The sequence below is a fragment of the Chrysoperla carnea genome, chromosome 1 (assembly GCF_905475395.1).
Source record: "Chrysoperla carnea chromosome 1, inChrCarn1.1, whole genome shotgun sequence".
Lineage (NCBI taxonomy): Eukaryota > Metazoa > Arthropoda > Insecta > Neuroptera > Chrysopidae > Chrysoperla > Chrysoperla carnea.
This window is the reverse complement of record NC_058337.1, coordinates 41,150,236-41,164,397: the sequence shown is the minus strand read 5'-3', so window position 1 is coordinate 41,164,397 and position 14,162 is coordinate 41,150,236. Positions and strand designations below refer to the sequence as shown.

The following is a 14,162-nucleotide window of genomic DNA, read 5'->3' as shown; positions in this document are numbered from 1 at the left end:
CTTCTTAATTATATATTATTTATAATATGGTTTTAAAATACATTGTTCTCTCATTTAAGTGGTTACAACTTTTTGGACAAAATGTCTTCCATATACATCTTATTGAACTGTTCTGTATATGTATATTTTATCAAAAGTTTACCTTGTTTTCATTTTTGAGAGTTTGGTGGAGGAATATATTTAAATAACTGAAGTAACCGTTGTGGTGTGAAATACGAAAAACATCAGAAAAGGCACAAGATTGGGACGCCTTTTTAAGGATACCAAGATCTTGAGAGAATCCGTATAATAAAGTCTATCAGTTTCCTCTACGAATGCGAATGCTGTTTTTTAGTTTTCAATACATGATATATAAGTTTAGGTGCTTCGATGCCACAGACAGATAGACAGACGGATAGACTGATAGACATATTTTAGTTTGGGGTTAAAAATTGATTAATTCAATAATTTAAGGTTAAATCTTCAAAGACTTTGGTGTTAAAAACATTTAGGTGAGGAATCGAATGTAAAAAATTCCATCTCAATCAGCAGATTTTTCAGAAGTTTCATCGATTTTTGTGTTAAATTGTACATAGTAATTACCCTGTTCGTCTCTTCTGCTGAAGATTGTTGTTTGATGAAGCATAGTATACACACCATCTATATTCTATACCAACTGTTTTTGTACCATCTAGGCATATACATGTCTGTAGTATGACTGAATACATCCGTTTAGTAATGCATCTAAGCGAGATGTATTATATACATGTATTTAACATTAGTTGGGAGACGCTTGGAGAGTGGAAGTTTTTTAGATAATTAATAATATTTGTATGCAACAAAACTCCCACTCTCTGCATGCATACAACAAAAGTCTTGTGTATCGTATCTGTAGCCTTACAATATATGCATATAATACATCTCGCTTAGATGCATTACTAAACGGATGTATTCAGTCATACTACAGACATATATATGCCTAGATGGTACAAAAACAGTTGGTATATAATATAATATTGTATTTTATATTATCGGTGTAATAAAAGCGATAAAAAAAATTACAATTACATTTACAATTTTATATACATATATGTATAGGAAAAGATTTATATACATGTAGGTATAAATACATTGTTGTTCGTAAAATCCAAGAGGAACAATATTAAACAATCCGTATCTTATGTAGTACTTATTAGTATTCTGTTTTACTTTGTTATAAATGAATTCTGCTAGTGTTTATAATATAATAGTTAGTGTCCGATATACCAAGTGTCCTATGTTAAACAATCCACTCGAATTTTTTTTTTTTTAACAAATGGGTTTTGGAAAAGATCTTATTAAATTTGAACTTAGCTTATAATGTCGTTACAACTAACTGCAGATCATAGCCGATAGCAGGTAGAAGAAAAGTTTAAAATACAAACTTATAAAACAAAAAACCACTTTTCTCGAAAACAACTTTTCTCGAAAACAACTTTTCTCTATGTCTTACTATTATCAAAAATCATATCATCTTACCAAATGAGTATAAACATCATTTTGCGATGCAACAAAAGTTGTAACCAACGAATAATTTTCTTACAAAAAGAATTTTTGTTTCTTTTCAGTACATAACATAAGCTAATTTTTAAATTACCTTGCAAAGTCAAGGTTAAATTAATGGCTTCTGCGACATGTTTGATCTGCAAAAAAAAAAATTTTATTCTCAAAAAAAACTTCGTAAAGGAAATTTGCAATCAGATTCTTAAAATTGCGACACCTTGTATTACAAAAAAAAAATAAAAATAAAAACAAAAAAACAACAAATAATTTAATAGAAAAAAATTCCGACAACCAGAATCTGCGTAAACTTAGCGAATTTTCTTCAACGATAACCTTGGTCTATTATGCTACGCCCCTAAATATTCTTCTCACTTCACATATGGTAAAAATTTTAAGGTTAGTAATATGAAAAAAGAAATGTCCAAAACGAAATTTTTTCTTTTAATATTTCAATATTTTTGTATTAATAATCCCCAATTTAACCTTCAGTATTATCGAGTTGAGTTGATAAATAAATGATAAACTATAAACTTGCAATTCAAAGTTAGCCACAAATATGCAGCTTTCGAACTAATATAGATTCAGAAGAAAGCTATAGAAATTTTCAAAATGGTGATAAACATTATTTTTACACATTTTTCTACATTCGGTTTTCAATACAAAAAATTAGGTGGGCGAAATATGAAATTTTAAAGTTGTAGGAACTATAGATTTTTTTGAATGTTGGATCACAGTATACAGTTTCGGCGGGGCGGTAGTTATTTCAATTATTTGGAGCATTAACATTTTGCCAGTCCCTAAACTTAAAATGAAAAGCTCTCCTAATTAGGTCCTTGCTCATTGTTGTAAGATTATTTGGGACATATGCAAAAAAGTCCAAAAAATGTATGGTAACTTTGTATCTATAATTTTATTTCTTCAAAAGACTGTAGAATATAATGAATGTACTACCTAAATAATAATTTCATAAAATTTTTCTATTTTGTTGATCTAAAAAGTAGAAAATAAATCTTGTTTGAATTAGTAAATTTGTAGAAAATTACTAAAACAATAATTTATGACAATGTTTTCCGTAAAACTAGAATTTGCAGAAATATTTACTATTTTTATACCATTTATATGAAATATATCAAGGTACCATACCATTTATATGAAATATATCAGGACCTAAAAAGTGAGGTCGATTTCGTAAATCAGAACATAGGTCATATTCTTGGGTCCGGAGACCCATCTTGTAAACCGTTAGAAATAGAACAAAAGTTTAAATGTAAGAAATGTTCCTTATAAAAAAATAAAAAACTTTTACTTGAAACATTTTTTCGAAAATATCACTGGTTCAAATAAGGTTTGAACATTATATAGTAGGTATATGTATATAATACATACCAGTCATGTGTGTGTGATTTGTATGTATGGCTGGCTATCTTTTTTAATTACATGTCGTCAAAAAACAAACGGTTCCGTAATCAACACTGTCTATACATGGTATTTCAACAATTAACTCAGTCTATTGTTTGTTTTCACTTGTTATAAATACTTTTGATCTCAGTACATCTTGCATAGAGAGCAAGTGCTTAACTTCAAAGTTACATATCTTTATTGAAAAACAAAAACCAATATTCAAGTGTTTTTGAATAGAAAGTTATATTCATTATCTGAGAAGTTGAATGTGTGGATCACAAAGGATGGCACTCACATGAACAGCTTGTTTGATTATGTTATATTCAGGAAATCAATAATGGCGTCAAGAACTTAAATCTTAAAAAAATAGTAATGGTGTATGGAATAATTCGACCACTAGGTTATCAGTGACAACTAAGTTCGTTCTTATATTTGAAAAGTGTTGTTGCAAATTACTATACTTTCTTCATATCTATAAAAGAAATTTTAAAAGGAACCTTCCATACGTCAATTAAACAAAAAGTTATGGTTACATGCAGTCTACCGGTAATACTGGTGTCAAAAATGGTCTAGGAAAGACACAACAATAGCAGTGTGTCAAAGAAAAATGGAAAGAGCAATATTAAATGTACGATTACGCGGTCGAATAAAAGTAATATTAAATGACAGTGTCCGTAGTAAAACAGAAATTAAAGATGCTGTTTTCATGGCCAAAAAACTCAAGTGGTCTTGGACCGGTCACATTTTAAGAATACTAGATGATCGGTGGACTAAAAAATTAATATATTGGACTCCTAACTATTGAAAAGAAGGCAAGGAAGGCAGAACCCAAGATGGGTGGGCGAATTTAAGCGTTATGCTGGTAACGAGTGAACTAGATTTGCAAGAGACAGACGTGTGTGGAAAAATGCCATTAAAAGTTTACCAGAAATTTAAAATTAATATTTAAAAAAAAAAAAAACATAATTAAAATCACAATTTTGTAATATTAACTAAAATATACTTAAAAAAACTTAGCTAAAATATACTTTAACTAAACTAAAATATACTTAAAAAAGTGGAGGACTAAGTGGGTTCAGCGGTTTATTGTTATTATTATAAATTTATTCAACGCCTGCAGAAACCCACATTAAGCTTGTTACCGTAGTTATATTTTAATCTTTTAATCCTACGGTTGTTGCACTGCAAAATGATTTTCTTAATAATAACTTAAAGCTGCTTAGAATTGAAATGGTCAGGAATGTGAAATGTTCACTGAATAATATTGGTTTACGCTTTAAGTGAATCCGTCTACCAGCAAACATTACTAGTCAGAATAAAAACGAATTAGAAAAACCGGCAATAGTTGTTGTGCTTCAATATTATATTTTGTTCATATTTATTTATATGAAACATATAATAATTTTTTATGGTATTGTTTATGAACAAATTTTCTGTAATACTTGTTTTATGTATTTTAAAAGTATAAGTAGTTTATCGTTATTTTTACGATACATGTTATATTGTTTTTTATTATGGATGTAAGCACAATTCTCTATGGATTTTGTTTTTAATAATGAAAAAACATCAGCTTCCAACTTAATTTTTATAACTCATACTTTAAGTATATGCACAAATTTATTGTTCAAGATACAAATGAGAATAATCAATATCTTACCACCATATATTAAATTGGATTTTTATACCATGCATATATGTAATATGCAAGGTATACTAAGTTTAGTCCCAAGTTTGTAACGATTAAAAATATTGATGCTATGAACAACTTTGGTATAGGTGTTCATAAAATCACCTAATTAGTCCATTTCCGTTTGCCTGTCTGTCGCCTGACTGTCGTCTGTCTGTCCGTCTGTCATCACGATTACTCAAAAAACGAAAAAGCAATATCAAGCTGACATTTTTCTAGCGTGCTTAGGACGTAAAAAGTGAGATCGAGTTCGTAAATGAGCAACATAGGTCAATTGGGTCTTGGGCCCGTTAGAACCATCTTGTAAACCGTTAAAGATACAACAAAAGTTTAAATGTAAAAAATGTTCCTTATAAAATAATAAACAACTTTTGCTTGAAACATTTTTTCGTAAACATCACTGTTTACTCGTGAGAGCGCAAATTATGCGCAAATTGAATAGCATGTATTATATCGGAATATTAGCTATATATGTGTGACATGTATGTATGTGTAATGTGATAGAGTAACCAACACAGTCTATACATGGTATTTCAACAATTAATTCAGTCAATTGTTTGTTTTCACTTGTTTTAATTTATCTTTTGAAAATTTTCATTGAGAGATATAGTTGAATAAAATTACGACATGTGTATGGATTAAAAGTTCGGGCAGCGAAACTTTGGGGTTTTCCTTTTCACATAAAAATAAGTTATTTTTGAATTTTTTTTACTTTCCCGGTGTGGTGCAACATGTCTAACCAACAAAATGATGTCAAAAATGATATTTTTTTCAGAAATTTCATCATTTTTAGTTTATATTCGCAAGAGGAGACATCGGTGCATATCCAAATTTGGTGGGTTTGTAGTAAATGTTCAAAAGTACACCTCATATTTTTTTTATGAGGTTTCGGCTACCGCCCCCCCCCACAGTTATGCATATATGTATACATGCATATGGTAAAACTGTTCGTTTGATTGTATGTTGAAAAATATTTTACTGATTTTAGAAAATATTAAACTAATATTAAAAGTATGTTTTAATACTTACAACTTTCAATTAATTTTAGTCTTATCCGCCAAATAGTTCAGCCAAAATTTCCAATTTAGTAAATTTTGTCCTACGGAGTTGAAAGGTTACTCCTTGACCCATATTTTTGCGAAAAACGGAAAATGTAACAATTTTTGAAAATAATTGTTTGCTGTGTGTATTGACTGGTAGTTTTTTGCTTTGGCTTCAAAAAAATTAGTCTTAAAAAAGGTATAAATGGTTTAAAGCGGAACTTTTTAGTTTTAACCCCCGCGCTATTGGGGAAAAGGGATGAAAAGAATAAATACCTTTTAAAAGGTCAAAATAGTTTAAAAAGCTATAGTAACCCGAAACTTAAGACATTTATATTAATATACTCCTTTTTACACCATCCACCCCCCGTCCAATATAACAGCCTTTGTTTTCTCAATTTTATTCCAGTAATATATGCAAAAACTACTATGTACTGATATTCACGGACTAAGAGGAACTGAAGTATCACCTTCGCTTTAAGATACTCTGAAAGCAGAGGTGATGTTGAAATAAAAACTAGTGAAAATAAACAATTCACTGTGATCAATGTTGAAATAGCCAATCTAGAAAGAGTTGAATATCAGTGTTTGCACTATTTTTTATAAAATTTGATGGGCTTAAAAAAGAAAAAACATTTATGAATGAAAAATTTTGAGTATCGAATTTTTTTGTAATTTTTAAACATATTTTTTAGGAATTTCGATTAGTTTATTGAAATACACATATATGCTTTGAAACTAATATTAAAACAAAAACATTTCCCTCGAAAATTACCCATGCAGTAGAATCAATAGACTTTTTTCGATTCAAATTTTATGCAAAACACTGTGGAAGCAAAAATGAATTGATATTGTTCGATTACACCTACATACATAAACAGTTTTAATTATATAAATATGTTTCGTGGAATTTAATATTATAAATAAATAAAAGTGGGAGTTTTGTTATTATTATAAATTGGTAAAAAATTTTCTGTTTATACCTTTAATATACAGGGTGGGCCATTTTAATATACACGCTTAAATATCTCGTTTAGTAGCTAAGCAATCAAAAAATAACTTAAACAAAAGTTGCACAGTTTGATGGGGAACATCATATTATGACATCAGATTGAACCTAGTTCTTCGGGTTTCTTTAATAGCCAATTAAGATCCTAAACGGTAATAGATAGAATAACACTTTAATGTAGAAAGTTGTCAAAAATATGTCATTATTGCATTTAATCGAAAGAAAATACGCTTGAAGTTTATCGATAATTGTAGATAAAAGTCATGGATACAGGCGACAAAATAATAAATTAACATATTTTACAAAAATAAATAATAAAATTTTTTGGAACAAACCGAGTCACAGTCAGTGAGTTTCGACAGTGATAAGTGTATTTTTTGTTCAAAAGACGCTTCAAAGAATTTTTTGAAGAAAAAGTTCAGGCTAAGCATGATATAGGTATTAATGAATTGGAGTTACGTTTCCACAGGACAACAAAAATCCAGATTTGCTTCATTATAAGATACAGAAATTTAAAATTTCTAAAAAATTTTGAAAAGAAACCGTTAGCACTATCCGAAAGTACATAAAAAAAATGCAATTTGAAAAAAAAAAACCGAAGTTAAAATCTGATGATATGCCTGAACTGTACGACCTGTTGAAATTTTTCAGATCGGGTTAAAATTTACCAAAATTTTTTTATTATCATAAGTTACATTTATTTCTAGAATTTCAATTCCTTAATTTTTTTGAAAAAATATCATAAAAAGTTAAAAATATTAAAATATATGAGATTACTGCAGTTTTCTTGAGATTTTGAGGTTTTTCTATGTTCAGGGTTTGATACTAAGAAAGGTCGATGGAAAACTTTATAAAAATCAATTATGTTTTTATTCGTCTCAATCCAATCAATATAAGTAGAGATATTCAAGAAAACGTCACTAAAGAATACAATATAGAGATCAATTGTCCCAAAACCGTGTCCAAAAAGGAACGTTCTAGAACCGAAAAATTCGTTTTCTCTGTTTTTTAACCAGGAAGAAACCTATTAAAAAAACTTAGTCTTTTCAAAAAAATTTCCAAATGGATTATATAAATCCGGGCCAATGTTCCATACTATAAGAGAAGAAAAGGTGGTGCATAATTTTCGCAAAGTTTTTAAATTGGAATAACTTTTTTAAAATTTATAAATTTGTTTACTTGTTGTTTCGTTTACCATGGTGTGAAACAGTCATTCCAATGACAGTCTTTCGAAGCCTCATTAAGTATCAAGAATGCTAATTTTTCCCAAACTTACTTCTTGGGCAATATTTGTGTAAAGATTCGTGAATTAGAGCCTGAAAAAGGAGAATTTTTAATAAATAAGATTTTTTATTATCAGATAAAGCAATTTACTCAATTTATTCTTTAATCTGTAGTACTCTAATGTCAGTCACTGTCGAATAGGTTCGAGATATCATGTCTAATTTTGCCGAGTAAATTTTTCTCGTTTATGGGACGGCGGGAATCGAACCAGGTACCCTATGCTACCGCGGAAGGAATTGGTTACGCCTTAACCAACTGAACTAATAGAGTTCAAAAATTCCCAATTCTAGTTCCCAATTTTAATAGAGTGTATGTATAACTCAAAGTATCCAAGTTAGTGCTTGCATTATTTTTAATAAATTAGAAGAGTTTAAAAAATCAACAGAATTATGGGGCCATTTATTTGATTTTTGAATTTTGACCATTATTTTCTCGTTTCGAGAAGGTTTTACAAGGTTACTATTTAAAGCTACCTACAAATTTTCAACTTCCTTTCGTTTTATTATTATGAAAATGGACACTAAAGCTTTGTCTGTTTCAAACAAAAGTATTTATAAAAAAACATTTTGTACATTAAAACGTTTGTTGTTTCTCTAATCATTTACAAGGTGGGTCCTATAAACATAAGACCCACTTGACCTACGTTGCTTATCTACGAACTCAATTTACGTCCTGAGCACGAAATAAAAATTTCAATTTGATATGTTTTTTCGTTTTTGAATTATCTTGTTGTCAGATGGACGGACAGACAAAGGAAAATGGACCAATAAGATGATTTTATACGTATACCAAAATTTTGTTCGTATTATCAATATTCAAATCACAACAAACTTGGGCCAAAACTAGTATACCTTGATATATATCACAGGGTATAAAAACAAAAACAAATTTTGAAGCTATAAACAAATATACCTAATACCTATAATACTCGTATAAGCTTAAAGTGAAACTGTCTTTGATATAGGCAATGTCTCATTAAAAAAATAAATTGTTGCTCCGTTGTTCTCGTAAGTTGATTATTCTTTTTCATTAAAAAGTTTTCCTTCTATAATATTTTCAAAAATAAATTTATGTATAGGAGGCAATTGAATATAAATTTATGTATAATATTATATTTTATCATGGCAAATGAATAGTGACTAAATATTATATACATATAAATGAAATGTAAAACAATTCGTAAATTTAATTATTTGATTACTCTACAATGACTCCAATATTTATGAGACGAGAAGAAAATAACAAGAAAAATTCGTAGCGCAGTCGTATTTTCACACAGAAAATATACACCACTATACTATCTACTAATACTATGAAAAGTAACCTACAAGTGTTGGTCTGGTTTGTTTGGAAAATATCAAACGTATATTCAGTATACTATAATACGTTGAAGCGTTTATATCGACGTTGTGTCGTATTCGAAAACCGTCTCGTGTTATATTATTGTTGAGCTCGTAGTTTCGTGAAAAATCTTCATTCTCGGACAGACTACGATTTAACTGTTGTATACATATACTTTTACCGTAAGCTAGAAACATATCTTTATATCCGCCTATCGTAAAATGAAAATTTTATTAAATAATATATTTTAACCGTACTAAAAAAAAAAAAAACTTTTTATACGAAGAGCAAACTTTAATTAATTTTTTATTATTTTATTTATTTTTTTTTCGTTTCTCTTACGAAAAGTGAAAAATATTTTTTTTTCGTGATTAAATATGTTGTTTTGTGAGTCCTCGTTGATTGTTTTCATTTCTCGATAAAGTTTTTCTTTTTGATTAAAAATAAAATAAAACAATTAATTTATTTTTGGTGGAGAAAAATATTTTTTTTTGTGTGCTAAAAAAGTGTAATAATTTTTGTTTTTCTTGAGGAGAAATTTTCTTTTAAAAATGTGTGAGTTGTTTAAAATACTTCTTGTGATAATTTCATCGTTTGTTTTGGTTACACAAGCATTTTCAAGTATCGGTATGTATTACATATTTTATTTTACTTAAATCATGGTTTTAGTTAAACAGTTTTGATTGGTCTCTTCCTTCTCGTATACAGAAGGAATTTAATATACAATCTAGAGATAAATTTACTAACTAAAGGTCAATCTTATTAATATTTCTAAATCTTAATGATTAATCAAAGTAAACTACATGCCTGAATACAAATATTGAAGTATTTACTTCTTTTTTAAGGTCTTAGCTACGATAAAAAAATATTTTAATTTTTTAAGAGTTAAAATGAGATTAATTAATCCTAAAGGTTCTCAATTCCTGTGATTTCAAGGTATTTTTTGAGCCACAATTTGTTTTATGAATACATACTGAATGGGTATTAAATGTTGTAGCTAATCAAATATTTCTAACCTGTATTTATATTTGCTGACTATATCATAGTAAGCAAATATTAAATATAATATTAGTTATATTTGATATACAATCAAAATAGGTTATCACGGCATTGAAAGAATCAATGAATGTTGTCGTTAAATAAGATAATCGTTATGTGTAAAGGTCTTTAATAGAATTCACCATACAAAAGGTGGTATAAGTTTGAGGCACTGTAAAATTATAGTTAACAAACGAACTGACTGACTGTTTCCAATGCAGTTTTTTATTTATTTTAAGGCTGATTTAATTATATAATAATTGGTAGGTAAATCAACAATTTAAAGATCAACATCTATAAGACGATTTGATGGTAACGTGGAAGATAAGAAAATTACGTACATCTTTAGCCTTCTTTAATCAAATGTTTAAACTTAAATATAATTCTAAAAAAATATTGTTGTCGGAATTTTTTCAAAACTGTTTGCAATGGATTCCGCACCATCCTTTTGAAACTTGACTTGCTGCAAAATTTTTGAAACAATGTTAGTTGAAAACTTAAAAAGTAAAACAGTCTCAATGGTTATAATCCCAAACGTTCTTAGTTTTCCTCAAAACTTAGCCAAAATATTGATGTTTCTGTATAACATGAAATAATAGTTTGCTTTGTGGATGCTTGTTACTACTTATTTATGAAAAAAATTAATAAATAATAAGAAGTTGTCATTGGCCATTGAGACTTTTGTTCTACTCATCAAGAACAAAAATTTTCCAAATTTTGAGTGAATTGAATCGAGGTCTAATTTCCTTCAAGATGGTGCTGGATTCTTTGTTAACTATTATTATTCATTTATTGAAAAACTAATCTGACAAATAAATACATTTGCATCTTAGACTATTATCATCAATTATATTTAAGAAGATTTAAATTTTCGATTAAATTTGAAAATAGAATTTTCTTCTGTATATTTAAAACATTTCAAATTAATCCACACAGTATTTTATGCTTATAAAATACCATTAATTATATTCATTCTATACAGATTAGACAATTGATTCGATATATCCGTGGTTAAATTCAATTATTCAAATTATATTATAAATGTGAAAGTTTGTATGTTTGGATGTTTATTGCTCAATCATACAAAAACCAAGGTGAATGAAACTTGATAAGCAGATTGTCTATTACCTGGATTAACACATACGATTTAATTTTTATCCCATATAATTCTGTGCGAATTTTCTATTTCTGTGGGTTTATCAAAAAACGTAGGAGAGGACGTATCCACAATTTGGTATAGATGTTGATCTCATGGCTCAACACTATTCCGGAATAATAAGAAACAATTTAGGTTTCTTTTTTCGAAAAAGAATTAAGGTTCCGCACCAAAAAATGAAACCTATGAAATTGTAAACAAAAGGATGGATAAGTGAGAATAAGGGAAGAGAAGACTATAACGCGATAGGCTTTGTTTTTTAATTTGAAATGTACAAACGAAGCAGATGGATAACTGCTACAATAAATGCAATATTCTTAAGTATTTATTAGTAAATGTTCTGCAATAATCAATTATAAAATTAAAATCATTTGATTGTCATATTTCCAGGCTGTGGACATGATGGTTGTTCGGTTATTAATAATCATAAGTAGTGTATAAACTATGAATAAAATTGTTTAATTATTTTGAATGTTTTGATAGAAAATATAGTTCATGTAGTTGTATCGATAACGGAATTGTGCAAAACTTCGCCAAATATACATAATTACTATCTTTATAAGCTATACCCACGGAAGACAATTTGTAGAACTATATAGTGGCTACCATTTTAGACATGTTGGAATAAAATAAGTACATATAGTCGCATAAAGGAATACATAATTTAGCCATGCTTAAGGAGTCCTAAATAACAGCTCCGATTTTGATGACTTTTTTTTTAAATGTTTTTTTTTTTTTTTTTTTTTTTTTTTTTATATATACTGCTTAAAGTCAGAAACCTTTAAGAAGGTGAAAATAATCTGGAGAGGGAAAACGTAATGTTCCGACTGATACATTGACTCCTAGCCTAAATCGCTAATGAAAGAAGTTTGGAATTTCGAGAGAATATTAATTTTATACTGTAGGTGTCATTTAAAAACGCATTTTTCGAAATTTATCCCCTAAAAGGAAAAAATTTATCCCCATTTTACTTGGTGATAATGTAGTATTTTATAGGTGAAACAATTTTTAAAATCAGTAGAAGTGAACTCGAAATGTATATATTTTAATACAAACTTTCATCCCCTATTCCATCCTTTTAAGGGAGGAATTTTGAAAAATCTTTTCTTAAATGTCACCTACTGTATAAAATCAATATTCTCTCGAAATTTCATCATTTATCATAAATGATTTAAGCTGGACGTCGGTATATCTGTCGGGACATTTACCCTATAGCGTTTTTACCCTATAGATTTTTCCGCCTCTGAAAGGTTTCTGATTTTAAATGATACACAAAAAGACACAAGAAAAATCATCAAAATCGGAGCGGTTATTGACTCCCGAGTAAAAAAATTTATTTATACGACTAAGCTGTTTTTGGTATTTGAAAGGCCAGTTTCGTTAATGGAATAAAATCGGAGAAATGAAAATATCGAAGAGATATGGGAATACAATTCTGAAATTTATCTGTTAAAATTAATAAATGTGAAAATTTATAAGAAGCGAACTATTTACTTGAGAACTTGAGTATTTAATGTACAATACACTTTGTATGAAGTGTTTGTGTTGTGGTGACTAGGACATTGCTTTAATACATACAACAAAAGTTTTCCGTTTCAATTTTTTTAAATAAATAAAAAACCATAGGGACCGTTATGGCACGCCATTTTACTATTTAATAGGCTAATTTTTATCGAGAAAAAAATTAATTAATTATTTTTTTCAATCAGAAATTTTATATTTTATATTTTATATTTTGTAAAATAAATCTTAGTAAAAAAGAGATTGATATAAGATGAGAAAAGAGAGATGAGAATTAAAATTATGATGATAACATAATAAAAATGTATTATTATTATGATGATACATAATAATAAATCAGTTAATTTTATTTGAATTAGATTAAAAAAAATGATTGAATTAAAATTATGTACATAATGGAAATAGAGAATTAAAATTATGTACATAATAAAAATGATTGAATTAAAATTATGTACATAATGGAAATAGAAAATTAAAATTATGTACATAATAAAAATGATTGAATTAAAATTATGTACATAATGGAAATATATGGCACGCCGCGGCCGTTTTACTATTTAATATGAATTAAAATTATGTACATAATAAAAATGATTGAATTAAAATTATGTACATAATAAAAATGATTGAATTAAAATTATGTACATAATGAAAATCATTATTATTATGATGATAACATAATAATAATGTATTATTATTACGATCATTTTTTTTCGGACATTAAATAGTAAAATGGCGTGCCATAGACTGTGGTGTTAGTGAAAGTATTTGCAGAGAGCACACCATATGGCCGCTACTACTGAGTCGATCATAGCGCTCGATGCGGACAAACTTTCGTAAAATCATGCTTACGTTCAGAGTTAATAAGTAAAATAATTTCTTAAAATAAATTCCATTTTATATCTAGAAAGATTAAATAAAGAAAATAAATATTTAATAAATTGAACAATAACAGTTTTTGACAGATAAAAATCGGTGAATTTGTTTATTCTACTTATTTTTTTCAGTTGATCCAAGAAAAATTAATGAACTTATATTGTATCTTTTATATAGGAAGAATATATTTTTTACTTTAAATTATACCATTTTAATAAATGTCTGCCAACACATATTAGCAAACGTTCTAGAGCATGATTTAATGTTGTCGTCAGGTGTCGTTTTCAT

General features: G+C 27.9%; 1 protein-coding gene across 1 annotated transcript in view; it reads left to right on the top strand.

Annotated features, from left to right (window-relative positions):
- Positions 1-9,834: 9,834 nt before the first annotated feature.
- Positions 9,835-14,162, top strand: part of LOC123304978 (acid sphingomyelinase-like phosphodiesterase 3b) — a 984,284-nt gene continuing 979,956 nt past the window's right edge. The window contains exon 1 of the mRNA XM_044886559.1: positions 9,835-9,910. Within this exon, the coding sequence (XP_044742494.1) occupies positions 9,835-9,910 (76 nt within the window). The remainder of the gene's footprint in view (positions 9,911-14,162) is intronic.